General features: G+C 41.8%; 1 protein-coding gene across 2 annotated transcripts in view; it reads right to left on the bottom strand.

The window, feature by feature from the left end:
* Positions 1-21,667, bottom strand: part of lipeb (lipase, hormone-sensitive b) — a 33,179-nt gene that overhangs the window by 5,066 nt on the left and 6,446 nt on the right. For both annotated transcript variants that reach the window (XM_030393851.1, XM_030393852.1), the window contains 11 exons: positions 19,271-19,512; positions 18,081-18,365; positions 16,530-16,620; positions 11,753-11,898; positions 11,150-11,335; positions 10,095-10,247; positions 7,192-7,336; positions 6,291-6,518; positions 5,008-5,193; positions 2,933-3,114; positions 1,849-2,115 (listed from right to left, as the gene is read on the bottom strand). In XM_030393851.1, the coding sequence (XP_030249711.1) occupies positions 1,849-2,115; positions 2,933-3,114; positions 5,008-5,193; positions 6,291-6,518; positions 7,192-7,336; positions 10,095-10,247; positions 11,150-11,335; positions 11,753-11,898; positions 16,530-16,620; positions 18,081-18,365; positions 19,271-19,512 (2,111 nt within the window). The remainder of the gene's footprint in view (positions 1-1,848; positions 2,116-2,932; positions 3,115-5,007; positions 5,194-6,290; positions 6,519-7,191; positions 7,337-10,094; positions 10,248-11,149; positions 11,336-11,752; positions 11,899-16,529; positions 16,621-18,080; positions 18,366-19,270; positions 19,513-21,667) is intronic.

Below are 21,667 nucleotides of genomic sequence, written 5' to 3'. Positions count from 1 at the left end.
ACTCTGTCTTACTCCGATACAACAATGTAAGCAGTGTAAAGTCTTGGTACTCTATCCCTTGACATTTTGAGGCTGCCTTGTTTTACTTCTCAAACCCCCTTGCTGCTCCTCCCATCTCCATTAACATTCCTCATCATGGTCTGCATGCTCGCACATTATCATATCCGCTAATTTTTAAACATGTGGAATAAACATTTGAACAATCAGGATCCTTCATGCAACAAAAATGCAGACAGTTGCAAGGACTTAAAAACTCAAGCTTAAAACTCAAATTGAGATCAACTTTTGACCCAAGTGTATCTAACTGCATAAAGGGTTGTCTACACCAAGAGATAATTTTAACTCTAATTTTAAAAAGGGATGTCCCCATCCGATTTGCAGGTCAATATGGGCATTTTTTTTTTTTTACGACAGAGCACAATTTGTGGCAGACCTCAGACACGCGCCTAACGTTACTCTGGCAAACCTGTGGCTAAAGTGTCTGCAGTGTGAAAAGTGGTTAATTTAGTAAGTGAAAGCAGTCCAACGGCGACAACTAACATCTGCTATATGACGGCTGCACAGAGGGCGAACAAAGGAGCTGCCATACCATTTAATACTACTCATTTGATACGGCATATAAAAAACAAAAAACACTCAAAGTTAAACAACAAGTTCACTCAAGCAATACAGGCAAAGCAACCGAAGCAGCAAACACTTGCGGATACTTTCAAAAGGAAATATCCTCGAGACAGCGGCATGGCCAAAAATATTACAGAGAAGGTAACTAATTTAATCGCTCTGGATAACCAGCTCATCTCCGTGGTACAGGATCAGGGTTTTCCTCATCACCTGGAGTTTTTGAATCCCTGGTATGCCCTACCATCTGAGCATTACATTACATTGAATCCACTTTCGAGTTACAACGTGCCGGTATGCGCACTAGTTTCGTGGGTCTCATACAGCAGAGCATGTAAAACAGGCAATCGAGGAGATGCTGAACGCATGTCAAATAGACAGGCAACGTCCACGTCATTTTACGTGACAACGTAAGGAATATGAAAAATAGCAATGGATGATATGGAGGTACCAAGCGTGGGCTGCGTCACATACACATTTCAGCTGGCTGTACACGAGGGTCTGCTGTCACAGTGGAGCATCACAGACTCACCTGCTAACACAAGGAAGATGGTAGGCCAATGTTGCAATAGCATATGCAGAATAAGGAAGAGCCATATGAAAGCATATACTTTGTTTCAACAAAATAATGGCAAATAACAGATGCAGGTATTTTTTTTATTTAAAGCAGCTGTATTATCTGGGAAAATATTAGTTAAGGCTAAGTATCAGATCGGAACTCGGTATTGGCATTTACTAAAAATTAAAAGGACTCTAATCGGTATCGGGGTAAAAAAAAACCTGATCGGGACATCCCCAATTTTAACTATAATGATGTGAGCACCCATACTGATTAAAGATAACCTTCTGTAAACAGTGGTGCCAAGCATGCACTGCACGCTCTAGCTGTGTCAGCTGCTAAGGAAAATGGATATTGATGACCAGTTACTGCTGTACCTTGGGCAGAGAGACAAAAAGAAAACCAGAAGGAAATGGGTTTTACAAAATTCTTCAAAGATGAGCGGAGTTAGGAGAATCAAGCACTCTATTACAAGAGCGGTCGTCTTTTAAAGAAAAATTGTATTCATACTTTATCCTGGGGCTCGTTAAAGAGACCATCAGTAAGAGATAAAATGATATGGCAGCACGTTTTTTTATGTGTAATTTGCAGCCTCAGATTACATAATCATTTTATAATTCTTTACTGTGCCCCCCTTTAAGTTCAGAAGGATTTTTGTAGCTTCTTCTTACCACAATATGTACAGGTGGAAGTCCTTTCAGCATGCTATCAGGAGCCAGCAGAGGAGAGCAGAAAGGATCCTTGACCACTGGAGAACTCTGCAACCTCATCTCTGTTTGCTGCACTGAACGCAGCGGCTCAAATCCCAGGGGAAACTCCCTCGGGTGCTCCAGATCTGAACCCTCCTCTCCACCAGGGGGTGGTATGGCCACTGAGGACAGGTTGCTGGGCAAGGAGGGATCTCCATCCTTGGCGAGGAAGAAATTCACATCTTCTGGCTACATAAAAAAAGAGATCGGAAAATATTTAGGTGAGGTTAGACAGCACTGAGGGGTCAAGGGGGAGGGTAATGGCAAGGAAATAAAACATTTTAGTACAAACTTGATTAGAAATACACACACCAGCACTGTGCTTGTGAAAATATTCTAAAAACCTTGGCTCACTGCCTGAGTGTTGGCTGAACGATTCCCATCTTAAGGAGGAAAAGCATGTTTAAAATCTTACATCACCTCAGCTTGCTATTTTTCCCAAGCCAGCCACTTATCCAGTCTGCCTGTGTGAAAACGCATGCAAGGGATAATCTGAACTACCTTGACAGTATCCGCATGACCAAACATGATATTCAGTCAGCATTTTGTGAGAAAATCTTTTTGCGAAGCATGGGTGACATAATCTCAGCTGAGTTCAACAAGTTGACACATTCACATCACTGCAGGGCATGTGGCATTGTATGACGGAGGGCCAAAATCATCATGCTTATAAACTGTTCAACATCTTTACAAGGGCTACAACTGTGTGCTAAATCGTCTTAAAGCTTGTGGTATGAAAGTAGAGATACAGTGCTCAAAGATGAGGCTGGTTTGAATTCTCTTCATGGCATTGGTGCAAATAATAATCATCAAATTACAAACATTTAAAAGACCTTGTGGGAGTTAAATCACAGGATTTGAATCCCACCACAATCCCCACTAACAAACAAGTGTTCTTTTAAGCAGCAACATCCGTGAGCTGTTAAATACTGTTAACTTCCTTTGGATAAGAGCATCAGCTAAGAGCATGCTAATCTAAATGTAAACATGTTCAAGCGTGACATACGGTGCGCTCAGAGAGCAGTGGTGAACTGTGAGAGGTGGCATTGTGGTGGGATCCCAAATCCTGGCAAGTCTGGCTCTTCACAGATAATTTCCTGCTGGGGAATTCTGAAGGCTCTGATGGTACAGGGGGGTCAGCGTGAGGAGAGGAGATGGATGCCTCTGAAATGCTCTTCCTCACTGTGTCTAAGAAATGAGATAGAGAGATGAATGAGACAACTGGGAAAACTGAAGACAAAATTGAAAAGAAAAGGCATTAAGGATACTGCAGTTTTTATGTGCAATATGTAGCATTCTTGTGCATGTAAAAGGTCTGCATAATTCCCAAAGTCCACACAAATTGGAGTTACTCTAACCCACAGAAAACACTGCTCCTGGACTGCCAAAAATAACTGGTTTTGTCGAGCCTTTGCTTCCTTAAAGGAGAACTTCGGCCGTTTTTAACCCATATCCCTGTTGATAGAGGTTACCGAGTGCTGTCATTAGGAAAAATAACGAGAACATTTGGCACAATATTTACCGAGTATCAGAACGACAGCTAAAGCGAACATAACCGCAGACATAACCGAAAGTGAAACTTAAGGATGTCTGCCCCCATAGGTTCGCTTTAGCTGCCGTACTGATATCTGGTCAATATTGTGCAAAAAATTCACGTTATTTTTCCTTAACTTATGTGTAACATAAGCGTTACTTAAGTATATATTTTTATAAATTTATTATAAAATACATACACTCCATTCAGTCAAGAGACATACAGTTGCTACTGCTGTAGCAGTGTAATTTTAAATCACACTACCTTGCTCAGCAAGACCTGCCCTTCTCTGTCTCTGATTGGCTACATCCTGCCAGTTAAGTAATGTGCCTGTGAAACTCTCCAAAGATTGAACAGAGGCAAAGTGTCTCAGTCTGTAGCTAAAACAGAGCGTTCAAGACAGTCTGAAAATGGATGCGGCAAAAATAATGTTTTAAAAAAAATTGTGTGCAAGTATGTAAACCTATTCCACTAGGATGCCCAAGTACGAGAATTAGCATAATATGACCTCTTTAAAAAATAACCAGTAGCCACACAAAAAACATTGGATAGTTTATATACGATAAAGAGGATACTCGAATGTACTTGGGGGTCGATCGCAGCTGGAGGACACAGGAAAAAATACGCCTACAGTACACAACCACTTTCACTTATTCTACTTCGGTTTCTACTTATCATATGTCCTCTGGTTGACAGCCAACAGTTAAAAGCCCAAAATGCAAATTGGGATGTATCAGAAAAGAGAGAGGAGAGGTGGGTGGGGGAAATTCAAATAGTGCTGTCGTGGTGATATCATCAGCCCGCCCCGAGCTGTCAAAACACAGCTGGAGGAAACGTCTTGGCTGGATTCTTCTCAAAGCGCTACCTATCTCCCATCTCTTTAATAATGAACCATCTCAGCACCATGATGGCCTTTTAATAATGTACACCAACCAATGACATTCTCATTAGTTTGGGTTTTGCAGCTGTGGGGGTGTCACCTTAGCTAAGGGGACACCAGGGAAATTACGATTCGCCACCAGATTTACGGTGGCTACAATTAACAATTACTGTCAAAGCCCGGCTGCTCCAAAGAGGTGAATTGATATGAATGGGGCAGCAGGGGTGTTACACAACAGGGTGGGATGAAGCGATAATTGGTTAGTTAAATGCTGAATAAAGGGGATCCATGTCAATAAACTCCTCCATATGGTAATGAACTTTGGGGCTGTTGATGTTGTTGCACTCATAATACTTAAATATAGTGATTTAATGAACACACTGAAAACGTGGGCGGCACACACACACACACACACACACAACACACACACACACACACATACACACACACACACACACACACACACACACACACACACACACACACACACACACACACACACACAAAGATCTGAGCTGTAGACACGAGCAGATTGCATCTACAGAGAACTTTGAAACACAATAGCTGCCAAGCAGAACACATTTATTCCACCCACATCTCAGCTAACACCTGACTGCACACACACGCAAAAACACACTCATGCACTCAGTCGCAGTCGGTGGTATACCAGTGGCTCCTGGTGGTGCCTCTGCAGCTGTGCTGGGGGGGGCTGAGGCTCTGTTGGAATCCAGCAGAGAGTGGATCCAGTTGGAGGCTCCCTGTCGAAAATCTCTGAGTAGCAGCGCTGTGTCTCTCCTCACCAGGCTCAGCGTGCTCACTTTCTCTACTTGTGTCTCTGTCTGCGGCTCATTGCCTGCCGAAGGAGGTATGGATGAAAGGTTAGCAAGGAGAGAAAGATGTAACTACAGAGAATAAAAGTGTTTTTGTCATTCTTCTATAAGCATGAATGAGTAACAACAGATAATAGGAGATGAATAATAGCAAAGTAAAGAAAACCACAGAGAGCGGGTTCAATACTACCACAGAGCAATTTGTATTACAGACCGTGATACACAGTGATGACAGAAGGAGTGAATAGAAAACTGTTAGTGGTTTATTTCAGTTATTGAAAGGGTTAGAAACAGGATAGAAAATATCCCTTGATATTAGGCTCATTTTACCACCTACTGACAATTTATCAGCAGAATTGTGAGAGTTTCTCCTTGCAAACATGCATTAATGACACAACACAAAAAAAAATCAATTTGCTGATAAGTTGAGCTGATGTTAGACACAATACAAGCTGGATGATACTGGAGCATTTCAGAGAGATAGTACTTTGTGAATATTTTGTACATTCTTAAATAAATATACAACTTAATGCTTGTTGGTCATCTTTACAGGTTTATGTCATATATCAGAGATTTAGACCACAGTCAAATCCAAGATGATTTATATGATCATTTATTTCTGTACTAAAACTCAAAGATTGGCAGCACAGACATTAGCTGAATAACTGATTATTACTGTGAGCTGTTGTAAAAGCTGCTTGCTTTTCATCATAAACTGAATAATGTTTCAGCTGCTGGTCAGACATGGTAAGTACTTTGAAAACCTTGCTTTTTTAACATTTTCCATGATTATAAAAGCTAATCAATAAAATAGGAATTGAACAGATAGTTGATGATGAAAAAGCGATGAAGAAAAACAACATCTTAACTTCAGGTAACAACCTCATAATTTATGCTACACAAGTAGCATACATGATTAGGTTATTAATCATTATTGTTTACAGACCTACAACTACAGTCCAGACCATTATATTCAGAGTATGAATGGTGTGAAGAGGCAGTCAGCAGAGACATGCAGAAATGCTTGACAGAAAGAAAATACATCTTAACTTAATTCTCAACTTCACAGAACATACAGGCACACACAGAGACACACACAGACACACACACGCACGCCTACCTGCGTAGGCACTGAGACACCTGGAGAGCACACTGAGTGGCAGCAGGGGATCCATAAGTGTTAGCAGACGGGAGGGTGAAGCGTAGGCGGTCAGCAGGGTAGCTGGGTAGGCTGCCACGATGCCATCTGGCATTCGCACACCAAAAGCAGCAGCGCGCATCGATGTCGTCACACTCAAGTTGCCTCCCGCACTGTCGCCAGCCAGACATACTTTCTCTCCAGTCCAACCTGGAAAGATACAAATGGGACAGTGATGAAAAAAAATGAAGAAAAAGAGGGAAAGAAAACAAAACAGAATTCAATGGGGAAAATGGAACACACAAAACAAAAAGAAAAAAAAGCTTTTTTCTGCATCTAAGAGAAATCCACTGAGATGCAAAAAAAAAAGTGTCACAGACATCAAGTAACAGAATGTATTTTCTCCAGTGTTGAATATGTGGCTGCTTTGAGGGGCTGTTGTCTTACTGTCTGCCTCACGGCTGTGAAATTGTTTTCTTGTACTACAACAGACATATTACATTGTCATCACTGTTAATTTGACACAGCATGCTTCAGTGGTCGGATGTACCCCAGACCATCCAGTTGTCATTTGTTTTGTTTTCTGCCTGAATATTAAGCATCAAAATTTGTGTGATAATGCATAACAATAGGCACAGTGCCTGCTTGAGAGATATAGGGAGGAAAGGATTTGCAGAAGCAGTCCACAGGACACCTTCCCTCTGAGAGTGAGTTTTACCCCTTTTAGTTGTGCCTGCTCATTATTCTAATCAACTACTTTCTTCTAACTGCCAAATTTATATATCATTTCAACTGCAACTTCTCCCATGACAGTAAAAAAGGAATCAGAAAATGTACAGAGGAGATAAAATGTCAAAGCTCTGGAGTAAACAATACTGTGTACCTAGTAGGTGGTGATTTCTCAGAGCCCAGCAGTAGGCGTAGAAACACTCCTCCAGGGCCCTTGGGAAAGGGGCTTCAGGAGCCAGAGAGTAGTCCACTGACAGGATGGGGACACCAAGGTCCTGGGACCAGCTCTTCAAATAGGGCTGAACAAGACGGAAAACAAGATTATGCCGGGTTGAATTTATGAATGGAAAAACACTCACAATTTCACAGTGAATATATTCTATGTTGTAAAATTTATGAGAAACAACAGCAGCCACAATAAAAGGCAGGGGCAGGGAGACAGAGAGAAAAAGAAATGTGGTGGGAGAGAGATGCGTGGGTTGTGAACATTAAGAAGCGAGGATGAAAAGTTATGAAAATTATGTGTCCCTCTGATGTCATCTGTCTGCTTTCTGACTTGGTGTCTAGACAAAGGCAAAATGAGCGTTGCCCTCATGGTCACCTCCATTTCCTTTCTTCTTTTCTCATACAGTAATAACAAGAAGGTTCCCACATGTCCTAGTTGGCTATGAAGGAAAAAGATAAAGACAAAGGAATGGCGTGGAATTTCAGGGATTGACTGCACAAACAAACTCCCTGTCAGAATGCTGAGTGATTTCCTTTCCTTGTTGCTACAGTCGGGTTAAGTGTTTACTATTCTAATGCCAACCTAAGGCAAGTGCTTTACTTTCAAACTGCAGTGCAGTGACCTTGAAATGTGAGAAAGGAATCAAAACTCTTCATGGCAAAATATTCCGTGCACAAAGCATTCGTCCTTTCCTCTTTTGTCTTTATCTTCTCCCAGCACCCGTTTGCATTGCTATGACAGTGCTGACGGCGAAAGCGACAGCTCTCCGTTCACAATACCAGTTAAAGCACACTGTGTGTATGTTTGCATGTCGCCTCACCGACCCGTGAGTTAGCATGAAGATAACACAAAGTAGCAGCTCCAGCAGTCAGCTGTGCTGTCTCAAAGTCCTGCCTGTCACAAGAAATCTTGGAGTGAGACCGCTGACAAGGGAGTGTGCAATCAGTTCAAGCACTGTTCAGGTTGGTGTGGGTTTGTACAAATCTGCAGCTCCAAAGGTGTGTATGCGTGTGTGTGCAACTGTGTGTAAATAACAGCTATTGTTGGTCAGGCTACAGTGAATGTCAACATATGCCAGAGTCCATGGGCAGGTCTGCCAGTCAGACCATTCATCATGTGCCTGCATAAAAGGAGCAACGGAAATGCAGCAAATGGCCCACCTGGCAGAGTGGTGTACATGTGCACATAAGTGCATGTGTTTTTATTGAGCTGTGACCAAGGCTGGTTAATTTTACATGACTTAGGAAACTCCTCTCACAGACACACATCATGTTCACAAAGAAAAAAAAGCATACACTCACTGTAACGGAGGGGAAGCTGCAGTCCCACTCATTCTCAGACAGGCACAGTTAATCTGCAAGTTTATACCTTAAGTGGCTAAACACTCTGTGTGTGTGTGTGTGTGTATGTGTGTGTGTGTGTGTGTGTGTGTGTGTGTGTGTGTGTGTGTGTGTGTGTTCGTGCGCAGTCAAGTTGCTAAATGCACAGATGCCAGCGCATCCATTCCTGTGATCTCAACATCATTGGGCACAGGCAGCAGAGGCTCCTTCCACTGAAGGACACTAAGTGAGCAAAAAGGATTTTGTGAGATATTAGAACGATTGAGAGGGAGGATGTAATAAAAAAAAAAGGGCGCCTAGAAGAAGAAGAGAGAAGGATAGTCTGACAAGTCTTCCATTAGTGCCCCGGGTAATCTTTCTCTGCGGGGTTGTACAGTTCTCCGTTAATTCAACATGACAGCCCTGTTCACCCCCTTCTTTGATTGCTCCCTCTCATCCTCTGGTTGCTACGCAGCTGCAGATCAAGGATGCCCATGTCCTTGGCGATTTCACAGAGTTCTGTCTTGTGGTTGCTATAAGTAGCTTGATGCCACATAAAGACCGAACACAGCTACAGATGACCAGATGAGCTTAACACGAACAGAGAGAGGAGTGGGCACAAACCATGTTAAAATTAGCTTTCTCATTAAGATGAAGAAAACAGGTTGATTTCTTCCTCCAGTCGCCATTTCCTACTGTGGTTCTTATGTAACCTCACAACAAAACTGGTCGACAAAACAAAATTTTCATTTCAGAGCAAAGAAAGACCCAACACAATTTTAAGACCTGAATTCCAAGCTTATGTGTGTGTGTGTTGTAGTCCCTTTTATTTCATCACAGCGATGTAGATTTTAAATCTAGGACATGGCCTCCTCCTCTATAATAAAAAAACGGGGATGAGGATGAAGTGAATGACAGGAAGCAATGATTTACATAAAAGAGAAGAGCCAGCTCTGTGTGCACCTTACTGGTAAAGAGCGCATGGAGGGAGGGCAAACTGTCTCCATCAAGTTTTCAGGGATTAATTACAATATAATTAGTTTAACGGCTTATTAAGTGCCACACTATTGACATAGTAAGAGACTCAGACTGGTAACCCCCTCTGCTCCTCCGCTGTCAACTACCCTTCAACACTTTAATTAACTTGGGTTCTATAGCAATTAGTTTAAGTAAACACAGTCAGAAGTTGAAGCACTGAAGAGATGAGAAGGTGAACTTAGCTGGATAACTGCTGGCTCAAATCCTGGAAAAACAATATCTGAGCCAGGTGTCTAATGGTGGAGGTGTAGTGCTGTCAGCATTTGGATATGTAGATGCTACGTGACATACTACACCACTGTTTCCTGCATTTTTACCAACTTTTCCATTATAAATACAGTTACATAGAGACAAGAATCCAAATATTACATGATATAAATACATTTTGGATTCAGATTTTCTTGCAAAATACAACTAGTCCAGTGCTTTAATAGTCAGTGAAGGATATATACTAGTTGGAGACTACCATCTCACCTCATGGGACTTGGAGGTCTGGGCGACAAAGCCTCCCCCGTGGAAGTGGATCAGGAGGCAGGGAGACGAGGGGAGACGCTTGGTCTTCAGCCCCAGCGACAGAGAGATGGCTCCCCCCTCAGAACGGCAGAGAGATAGCAGAGTCTCACTGTCCTGAAAATAGTGAGATGGAGAGGTGGAGAAAGATGAATCAGTTAACACAAAGAGAGAAAAAAACTGTGACAGAATCATTAAAATTAGCTGATTTGGTCTAAGAGTTAAAACAAATCCCGTGATAACAGGTCGTGATGATTGCATAACTGCCCACAGACTGTCTGCATTGCAAACAAAGACTTGTTTTCATTGTTAATATATTTATTGCGAGTGGTACCAAGAGGGTTCCTTTGAGAGTGGAATTAACTAGCTGCTATGCAGCAGCTTGCTGCCAGCCTTCCCCACGCCTGCATGAACGCACATTAACTCCCATTCATTAACAGACAAGGAGGGAGGGGAAGCTGTGTCTGCGAGGGAGGACTTCCGTTGATGCAGACTTGTATTTTGCGACATTAAAAAGGAAGCTGTTGTTTCGTTGGAGCGTGATCAATAGCTGAAAGTGTTTGTTGATAGCATGTCTGGTTAAGTGCCAGGCTACAAAGAAAGGAGGGGAACAAGCTTGGAAGGAGAGGGTGAGTCTCCGGAGAGAATTATGCAGGCAGGAGGAGTAGAAAAAGTGAGAGTGATACCTATGACAGAGAAATAGATAGAGAGAGACATAATGAAGGGGATTATGTCCATGAGGATGAGCCGAAGCAGCAGTTTACTTCGGCAGCTCGGGAAAAATACCAGATATGCTATAAAACATTGCTAGAATATCTTCAGAATTTGTATGACTGGTATATGCAAAGTAGTTTTAAAGGAGACAGTAGAGGAAAATGGCTATAAACTAGGTCACACAACAAATACTTCATAAATCTAAAATATCTAGTCTAATTGTGCACAAAACTTGAGATCATGAGGGTTTTTATTGCATTTTCCAATGTGCCATTATAGTGTGAACAGAATAATGATTTAAATACCTGTCCTTCACGTAAGTCATAAGAGATGAGCCTCATCTGAACCGGAGCTGGGCCGATGTGCGCTGATGGAGGAGCTATAGTAACAGATGCCCTGTGGTTGGCCGCCAGGGGAAGGTCAAAGGGCACAGGGGGCACAGAAAGAGCCCGGTTCACCTTTACTTGAGTGGATGTCATACTGGCAAGACTCTGGAGGAAAAAAGACAGAGACAGAATTAAGACGGAAGCGGAGAGAGGAGAGAAAGAGAAGAGTGCAAGTTACAGAGCGAGCCAGGTCACTGAACAGTAAGAGAAACCGGATGAATAAATCATGAACCCTATTGAATAAATTGAATTCCACTCTATTATTACCAACGGCCTGTAGGCCGACATGCATAATGATAGAAAGGTATTTCTATCAGAGGAAAAGTAAAATATCACCGGTACAGTTTTAAAATTAAAAACAGCACCCATATCTGTGTGGTGCATTAGTGCTGACACCGGGAATAGATTACAGACGTTATAGGAGCATATTCGTGTGTGTGTATGTGTATGTGTATGTGTGCATGTGAATGAGCGACTGAGTGAGTGACTGAGACAGAAAAGGAGCATTAACAGTCTACTCACCGACAGGACTTCGGTTTCAGTGATGTTCCAAAAGGTCTTCCAGAAATGGACATCCAGGTTCTGTGTGATCCGTTCAAATTCTGCCCCTCTCAACTCCGGGTCGATTGCATACTTCCCTGAGGTAAAGAAAGAGCTGGCTGCAACACCTGGGGAACAGAGGAAGGACAAAATAATGAGGTGGGTAAAATAATGGGTAGGAGACACCAGAGACAGTGTAATGCTATAAAAGAAATTGAGTACTGAGTAATTGAGTTAAACGGAAAAGGAAGAATGTGTATATGATTGGCAGACAAAAGCTCAGAATCAGTGGAATGAAAACCGTAATTTCACAAAAACACAAACAGCAGAAAAGAGACAGGATCCTGGCACATCAAACAACAACATTAGAAAAACATTTTAATTTATGGTACACATAATAACCATTAACTTATCACTTATTAACATGCATATTTGTAAAATATCTGCTCTTTCGTGGTCATTATAAGGCACTTCTTAACGCCTTAGTCTGCATGACCATGACTACTTGGCCATTAAAAAGAGTTTTCCCTTTATTACCACCTGATTAGTGCTTACTGATGGTAAATGAGGAAGCTGTTGTTCATGCTCTGCTCAGTAGGGGCCTTATGAGATGATTCACTCGCCCTTATTAACACATAATATATAAATGGCCTATTTTGAACCAAACTCCAAAAATGTTAAGGGTGTCTAAATAACTCTAAATTAGGATTTTCTCAACTGAGAATTTGTCCCACATTGTTGTGAGGTCCCATTACTAGTACAACCTGTGAGGGTTATTAAGTGTCAAAGTTTTATTTGGACACTATCAACACTTTAGGTTTGTGTGTTGTTATAGAATATACCATTTACATTAACTGTTATTAAGGGAGAATGACTATTAGTGTTGTAGTGCCACCTTATGAGGCCAATACTAAGCAAAGCACACCATGATACTAATTCATGTACAACAACATCCTTACTTACCATCAACAAGCGGTAAATATGAGGTTATTAGGGGGGAAACCCTAAGTAGTTTTAGGTGTTACTGAAAACCCACTGAAAAATGTAGGTGAAAGGATGGAAGAAAAAGAAAGATAGTCAAGAAGGAAAGACTTAAACACGGCAAACCTCACAGATGTGGCCCCTGAGAACAATCATGAATTCTCATATACAGTCGAAAGTTTTATACACTTGTAAAGACAGTCTTCAGCTCCAATGACTTTTTCAGCATCTTGATTTTGATGTGCGTTTGGGATCATTGCCCTGTTCAAACACCCAACTGCACCCAAGACCCAATCTTCTGGCTGACAATTCTAAGCTATCCTGAAAAATTTAGAGATAATTCACCTTCCACATTATTCCATTTACTTTCTTTAGAGCACCAGATCCACTGGCAGCAAAACAGCCCCACAGCATAATACTACCACCCCCGTGCTTAACAGTAGGTACTAGAGATGCCCGATAAATCAAATTTTCATCGTCATCGCGATATGAACATTTGCAATAAACACATCGCAAAAGGCTGCCTGACACGCCATGAAAAGATAAATAATTTTGTTTACATACGCCGTGCATGCACCTTGAGCATGTCAACATTTAGCCTATCAGATGGAGCCCTGGATACAAGGGCCAATCAGATGAAGCCCAAGCTAGCCGTTGGCTACCCTGACAAAATTAATCGGTATCAGTTTGGTGGTGTTTGCCAGGTTATGATGGCTGAGGGAGGAGAGCAAAGCCATGAAAATGTGGTCGACGAAGACCTTGTGGTGAAAAGAAACAGCACTTCCGCTATATGGAATTATTTTGGATTCAGGAGAGACTACGTGTTACAAACACAGGTATTGTGTAAAGTATGCAGAGCAGTTGTTGCAACTTCTAGAGGAAACACAACCAACATCCATCACCAGCTCCAATACAACCATAAAGACCTACATAAACAGTTCAAAACTAACGTTAGCCATCATTAACAGTATAGTTATTAATACGCAAACTTCAATATTTGTTTATTTATCGCAAGTTATATTGTCATTGCAATATTGAACAGTGTTATCGCACATCGCAGATTTTCCTCATATCGTGCAGGCCTACAGTGTTCTTCGGGTTAAAGGCCTCACCTTTTCGTGACCAAACATATTGCTGCTCATTGTGGCCAAACAACTACATTTTTGTTTCATCAGTTTTTGCTTGACTCTTGACCATCCTGGCCAATTTTCTTTCAGCAGCAGATGATAGTTTGCATTTTCTTCCTGATCGTGGCAGTGGCATAACTGTGTCATGCACTTTATACTTACAAACTGTTGGTTGTACTGTTGATCTTAGGATCCTTACTGCTCTGAAATGGCTGCAAGTGACTTTCTTGACTTGTTCAAATCAATAATGGGCTCTTTCAGATCAATGCTGAGCTCTTTAGGGCTCTATCTTAACGATCTGAAACGCAAGTGTCAAACGCAAAACGCAAGTAGCTTTGTGGGCGGATCTCAGGCGCTGTTGCTATTATGCCGGCGGGATAAATGATTCTTGCGCCCGACGCAAATCTAAAATGGGTTGGTCTGAAGTAGCTACATTAGTCATGGGTGTGGTTTGGGCGTAACGTGCAATAAACCAATCACAGCGTCATCTCACATTCCCTTTAAAAGCAGGCGCGCTTGTTCCATGGCCGATTGCTATTATAATGGTGAATTTGCCAGGCGCACGCCAGGAGCGGTTCACAGCCGAGGAGACCGACGTTCTCGTCAGGGCTGTAAAAGACCGAGAAGTGGCATTTTATGGGGATGGGAGAAATCCATCCAAATTAGCTTTGGTTAAACGGGCGTGGGAGGAAATTGCCACAATTGTTTCTACGGCTGGCATCCCCAGGACATCGCACCGGGCCTCGGGAGTGCTGCGCACGGGGCGAGCAGTGCGCAACGGCCAGCTGATGACGGAGCAGCGCAAACACCAAGGTGCAGAGGATCCAGACCCACTACACGCCGTGGCAGCATTGTCATACCGGACCGCACTGTCCGGGATGCGGCAAGGTATTAATGCCCATCTTGACCGGGTGGCGATGTTGCTGCGGCCTCTCAGGCGCATCGCCTCAAGTCTCCAAACGCACCACCTACTCCTGTTGTGCCCCTTCCTCCTCCTCCCCCAACTCCCTCTCAGTCCACCCGCTCCACTTGGAGCACATCACGCATTGCCACTCCCGGACCCTCGGCTACGGCGGGCGCGTCGCATATCAGAGGGAAAAATAATTAGTTCTTCTGTTTAAATCTTTTCAACTTTTTTTTGTATGGTTTGCAAAAACGGGAACTGCTTCCTTGTAGATGAGAGAAGCAAAGTGTATGCACGTTGAGCACACGCTACATTATGGCCAAGCATGCACCCTTAAAATAGCATCTGAATAAGCGCCACTGACTTTAGACTAGGTTTTTCCTGGTCTGTTGCGGAAGTGTTTTCTGAAACGGCAAAATAGCACCAGTGAACGTTTGCGCCGGAACACGCCTCCTCTTTTCGCTGACCGCCCCCAGGAGCGCAAAGTCATTCCCTAATTTAAGGACGTGCGTCTGTGGAGGGAAAATTCCAATGTGCGCCGAATGCAAAATAGGAATTACACAAGCGCCAATGTACAAAGTCAATTGCGCTTAGTGCAAGATAGAGCCCTTAGAATTTCGCATTGTAGTGTTTGTGTCTGAGTCTAATGGGTAAATTAGACAAGACCTATTAAAATGGCACCAGAAAAGTCATCAGCAGTTATCAATCATAATCATTTGGAAAAAGTTAAGAGACCATGCTACATAGAAAATTTGTTTCACACAACTCTCTATAATTATCTAAATTGATTTGTTCAAGTTAATGTGTGTATATTTTTGAGCCAGCAGATTTGGTCACATTTTCAGAAGACCCATAATAAATTCAGATTTGAAGCCAACCTGATGAATGTTTTTTTGTGACTAAGGAGTATTTTTTTCACTCATTCAATCACAGAAAAATGAGAGCTGTAGAAACAATTGGAAGTGAAGACAGCTTTGATATACATTTTCTTTACAAGTATATGTAAACTTTTCACCGAGACGGTAAGTACTCATTCTATTATTGCCACATGAATGTTGAAGCAGAGACATTTTCATGGTTTTCACTGCTCTGCAAGGAGTGAAAGATGGGCTTTTAAGGAAAAGGGACAGAATTGCACTTACTGACACCATGACCTCCAACAGTAATCTAAACTGAAGATAAACACACAGGGCAGCTACAGCAGCTAACATCGCTATGTGCAAACCATTAAGGATGATAGGAGCTGTAGGACAGAAGCAACTTCTTCACATAGTCATATAGCCTGAGGCCACTACATAGGACTATGATGAAAGGGTGAGGGAGTTCCTTTACACTCACCATATGGTGCAATACTGCCTGCCTCCACTGTGATGCAGCACAGAGCACAAGAAACCATGAGAGTCGAAGGATTCCTTTTTGAATGTTAAATATTTACGTGCATGTCTGCGCGAAGGTGCGTGCATGAAAAACATTTGAATATGATTGTGCATGTTCTTCTTTCTCTGCCTCTGTGCATAACAGTGTGCATGTTCAAAACATTCTGAAATATAGAAGAAGCACGCCAACTAGCCCTCAAGATTCAAAAGGGATGAAAGAGCATCTACAATCCAAACACACAACATCAAAAGGTACACAGTCAGGGGCCAAGGAGCAATGTACAAGAGGCATGGGGATGAGCACAGTCTTTGAATGAGAATAAAGTGGCTGGATGATGAGAGGATACAGCTGCAGAAAAGATGATGCTGACCTATTCCTGACTGATGGCGCTTGTAGTTTTCTCCAAAGGCCACAAGGCCGATAGCGATGGTCTGGAGACAGGGTCGGATGGCTGGAGTGAACTGGAGAGAGGGATGAACAAAACCAGAGACAGACTTGAGATTCTTAATCATAATCAACAAGAATCACACAATAATTAAAACTGCTATCATTCAACCAGAGAAAGTGAAACACGAACAATGGGATATCAGAAAATCAGGTGAATCTTAGACATTATAAATTGATGCCGACAGTACATTATTTTTTTTCCTTTAGTTTGATTTTGACCTCTTGTCTGCTGGGGGTTCAGCCCTTCTCATTAAGATCAACTACGAACAGAGACTCTCCCTGTAGAGAGGTGCACTTCCCTCCATCCATTCAAATCATTTGCTCACTTTATATCAGATGCAGGTTTGAGCAGCAGGAGTCGTTTGTAGTTCTATATTACTTTCCTGCTTTCCTGACTTATGCATATCACATCTCTCAGCACACTCTCTTTTCAGGTTCAATCCCTCTGGTCCAAGAAGTCAGCAGTGTATTAGCACCTGGTGATAAAATAGCCTGTGGCGAAGATTTGGCCCTCTAACGTGAACCGATCACTTACATTTACAGCACAGTCGTTCTCAAACCTTTCTGGCATGTCCCTACTTCAATAGTTGAAAAAAGATCACATTCACCCTAAAATGTTTTTTTTTTTTTTTATCTAAAAGGGGAAGCGGCTAATTGAAAAGGACCTTCTTTTTCGTTAAATGAAAGGTCAGCACAATATCATCAACAAGCTCTTGGTTGTTTATTTTTTTCCTACATAAGTTCATATTCATTTGACTTTGTTTCACTTTATATTTTGCCCCTTAGTCACCCTCTCAGCGGCTCCATTTCACCCCAGTGGTCTTCAGAACCAGTCTTCGAACAGATGAACACTTTTTGATAAATAGGCTATGGGAGACTTGTGTTAGGGGCTTTATTCTGTATGTGGCAAGTGCAAATATAATATTAAATGTAAAGACATTTCATGAGCTGCAGAATGTTACATGGCCACTAGCGTGTAAGTGTATCTGTGCAAGAGGTGCCATATGGGTACATCTGCTTGTTTGCAGGCGTCAAGTGAAAATTGGTGAGTTAGAAGTTGCTTTTCATTACTTTTTCTCTGTATTGTAGGAACTGAATATCTTTTTACCTATCATTATCTGCAGAAGCTGACTTTGTTTTTTTGCTAACATTTTAGTTAAGTGAAATAAAAAACTAGACTAAAACAAAAATAACTGTTACTTACAAAACTAAAAAAAATACAGGAGAAGTGTTAAGTTTTAGTCTTTTTGCAACACAACAAGCTTGTGGATGTCTAGTCAAGTTTTGTGTATCGTAAAGCCTTTTCTGAACTTCCTAAATCTTGCATCAGACAAATTTTTTAAAATAAAAATGAATGAAAACTTAAAAAAAAAGCTACAACGACTCTACTACAGACCAGTAAACATGCTGTGCTGCTTATTCTAACCCTCATTAATTCCAACTACCTATCCCCGTTCCACGCAGCTCATCTCACCTGAAAGCCAAGGCAACGGCCGTAAAAGCAGCCCTTGTGCATGGAGGAGTATTCGCGGACAAAGCTCTCGCTGAGCCCGCTTTCATCCTGGAAGAAAAGGTTGCCATGGCTGTTGTCATGTAGCATGCGCTGAGCCAGGTAGAGCAGGGCGCGCAGCTGGCACAGAGCGTTGCAGTAAGCCTCCATCTCTCCCGCATTGTGTGCTACTCGAAAGAAGATGCTCCGGCGGTTGGCGGTGATGTAGCGACCCTTCTGGATGATGTGGAGAAGGCAGCAGCGCACAACCTAAAACAAGGAGCAGAACATGTCTTATGAATTTTGAGGAAAAATGGTAAGTCTCATTTTAAAATTTGGTGTCTACCACGCCATGCCACCTTCTTGATGAGCGTGCTTACCTAAACAAAGCAAGGTCAGTTTAATTGAATTACAAGCAAATCATTGAGAAATAAAAAGGACAGAGTTTTAACAAAATGATCTATGTAATTAAATGTACTTTTGAGATACTGAATGATGAACTTCTGGCTATAGTTTCTTTTGTAAAAATTAATACATAGCATTTTGTGTTATACCAAAAAATTAATTTTTTTCTAATTGTGCAGTCATTAAAAAGGCCATTTCTTCTGGGTGTGCTTAAACTGTAATTAAGATGAGAGTAGGAAGCTTGAGGGAAAAATTACAATGTCTGATAGCATGTCTGGATGCAATCATGTGAATAGCTTGCCGCTTTACCAATCTGTTACAGATTGGTAAAAGTAGCACTGCTGGGAGGAGAAGGATTATAAATGTTGCAATCGAGAGGCTGGAAAAACAGAACAGCATTTATTTGCTGCTCGGCTAGACTCATTCAGTTGTGGTGGGCTGCAGCCACTGAAGGTCATGATGTTTCATCAATAACTGTGGAGGATAAAATACAGTGGGTACAGTAGGGGGAGATACTCTGCAGCTAGAGGAATTTATCTAACCTGATTTGCAACATAAAGTCAATTTGTAAAACAAATGGACTGACCTTGAAACAAAGAAATATCAGGGGTTGGTGAGCTGTTTCTCACAGTGTGCAGAGAATACAGCTAAGAATGTATTGAAGTATGCAGACTTGTTATCCTCAAAACTGCACTTGGTTAAAAAAAAAATTGAGAACACTGACATCGATAAAGAGTTGACTCAAGACTTTGACACAACCCACAGCCTACCTTGACCAGGGAACGATATCCATTAGCAGGTATGTGTGGGTCAAAGTCGAAATGGTGGTAAACTGAAGCAAAGCCGGAGATGACAGGCTCCAGACTGCGAGCATGCTCCTGGATCAGCTTCATGACATCCACCAGCCGCCGCGCCGCATCACCCTGCGACCCCTTGGCTCCTCCTGAGAAGAAAGTGGCATTCTCTTCGCACACGCTGTACAGGGCCGCGAACACTGCCTTGGTGTCCATCACTAAGAGCAGCAAGACAGAGAACAAAGAGTGCTTAAGTATAATAATATTTTAAGTTTAATTATTTATTTGATTCTTTATGTATTCTCCGTGGGTAAATTCTCCTTTTCATTTCTGAGGATTGCTGATATGGCTTGTATATTAATAACACCCACTGATCACACTATTAATTACGCCACCTTGCTGACCCCATGTTGAATTAAAAGACATTATTTCTATAGTTGTTCAACCTTGAATGAAAGCTAAGCATCTGGTCCTGCAAGCATAAAAAAGCAGCATCTCTATTCTGCACCACTCTCACACTTGTTATCAGCATGTAGACTGTATCAGGTGGGATATCATTGGATATATTCTACATAATGTTCTCTTACACTTATTAACTAATCCCCCATAGCCTGGCGTATAGAAGTCCATTGATTGAGACGTGTTAAGCAAGCCTTGAAATTAAATGATGTAAATCCAGCTAAGCAGCCAAAAATCCACAGAGATCTAGGAAGAGATACATGGAGCAGGAGGAGATGCCAGAGGCCCCTTTGCTAACGTCATGCTGCTGGGAACAAACACAGATGAGTCATACACTGACAAAAACACAGAATCCCACTCGCATAAGAGTCCCAAAGGGAGGTATATAGCTGACAACACACAGCTGAGCGTGTTTATCAAGTGTGCCCTAATGCAGCAAAACAAAGATTCAGTGCTATGTCCCAGCTGGACTCCAACTGTTGGACTGAACTCTACTGCCACCTGAGACCTTTGTTTCCACAACACCTCAGTCTGGGAGCCTGCTGGTAGTTACTGTATAGGGTGACTGCCATGCTGAGAGATAGAGGAAACAGGAGAAGAGGTGGTGGACATGCAGAGAATAAAACATAAAGGAACAGTGATAGCAGTGCCTCCCACACAGATGAGAAAAGGATAATTCTTGGAGCAATGTAGACATGGGGGAAGGAAAATAATTTCCTTGCTATGGATGGGTGTTAACCAATTACCTTGCAGGGCTGAAGCACATTTATCAGTTACAGAGAGTTTAATAGATGATGATAAGCTCACAATTACTCTTAAAGAAAGACTCTGCTGTCTTAAAATCATATTTAATTCAACCAATTTTATCTAACAGGCATCCAAAATGGCATCAGTGGCACTTGGAATTAGCACACCTCAAACTTTTGACGTAAAGAACTTCAAGTAAGGCTAATTCAATGAGTCAATACAATAAAAATAAGTATATTTCAAGAAACAGCACAGAGCCGCCAAACCACATCTTGGGATATGGAGCAGAGGTTGCCTGCTAAAAAGTGAACAATCATATAATGGAGCCCTTGTCGTACAATTATTTTGCTATTCCATGCCATTCAAGGAAGAGTAATGGGAGAGGCAATTTCAGTTTGCTAGGAGGAACCACAACCCCCTGACATCTGGGAAGAGACATTTATCAGCCAGACGACTTCTAACGCACACATATATTGCATGAAGTATCACTTCAGCCGTTGGCCGTTTTCTCATTTTCCCATCTTGTCTTTGCCTCTCACTCCATTTCTCTTTTCAGCGAGAGCTGTTTTCTTTTCAACCATGCCCTACAAGGCAAGACGCCCCTTTTATTGGAAAATGTTTCCATATTGAATGCCAATTTGTCCAGTTAAAGGTTAAGCAAGGGATAGTGGAATCCTCAAGCAAAGAGTTGGCTAGGATTGGGCATAATATCGATATTACACCATTATCCGGATACAAGACTATACATCAGGTCCAGTTCTTACACTCATTGCGACTTGCAACTTTTTCACCTACTTGCACCATATAGGTGCACCAAATAATACATTGTAATTCAATGTTTTAACACATTATTTTAATGATTGTAAAAAGGAATGAAGGTATAAACAAATGTTTTCCTTCATCACAAGTAAATCAACTGCTTAATTTCTGGTACACCAGTGTGACTAAAACAGTCGCACCCTGAAGGCCTGGGAACTTACTGGAATGTTCCACTTCCTTTAATACTTTAACTTTAACCACAGAGTCATTATATCCACTTGGGGTGATGCAACATATCAATATTGATGATTACCGTGATATTAGGAAATTAAACATCGATATGAAGTTAATAGAACACATATGACAATAATCAATTATAGATGTAAGGCTCTGTGGATCTTATTTTTA

This window comes from Sparus aurata, chromosome 17, assembly GCF_900880675.1.
Source record: "Sparus aurata chromosome 17, fSpaAur1.1, whole genome shotgun sequence".
NCBI lineage: Eukaryota > Metazoa > Chordata > Actinopteri > Spariformes > Sparidae > Sparus > Sparus aurata.
This window is presented reverse-complemented; position numbering and strand designations above follow the sequence as displayed.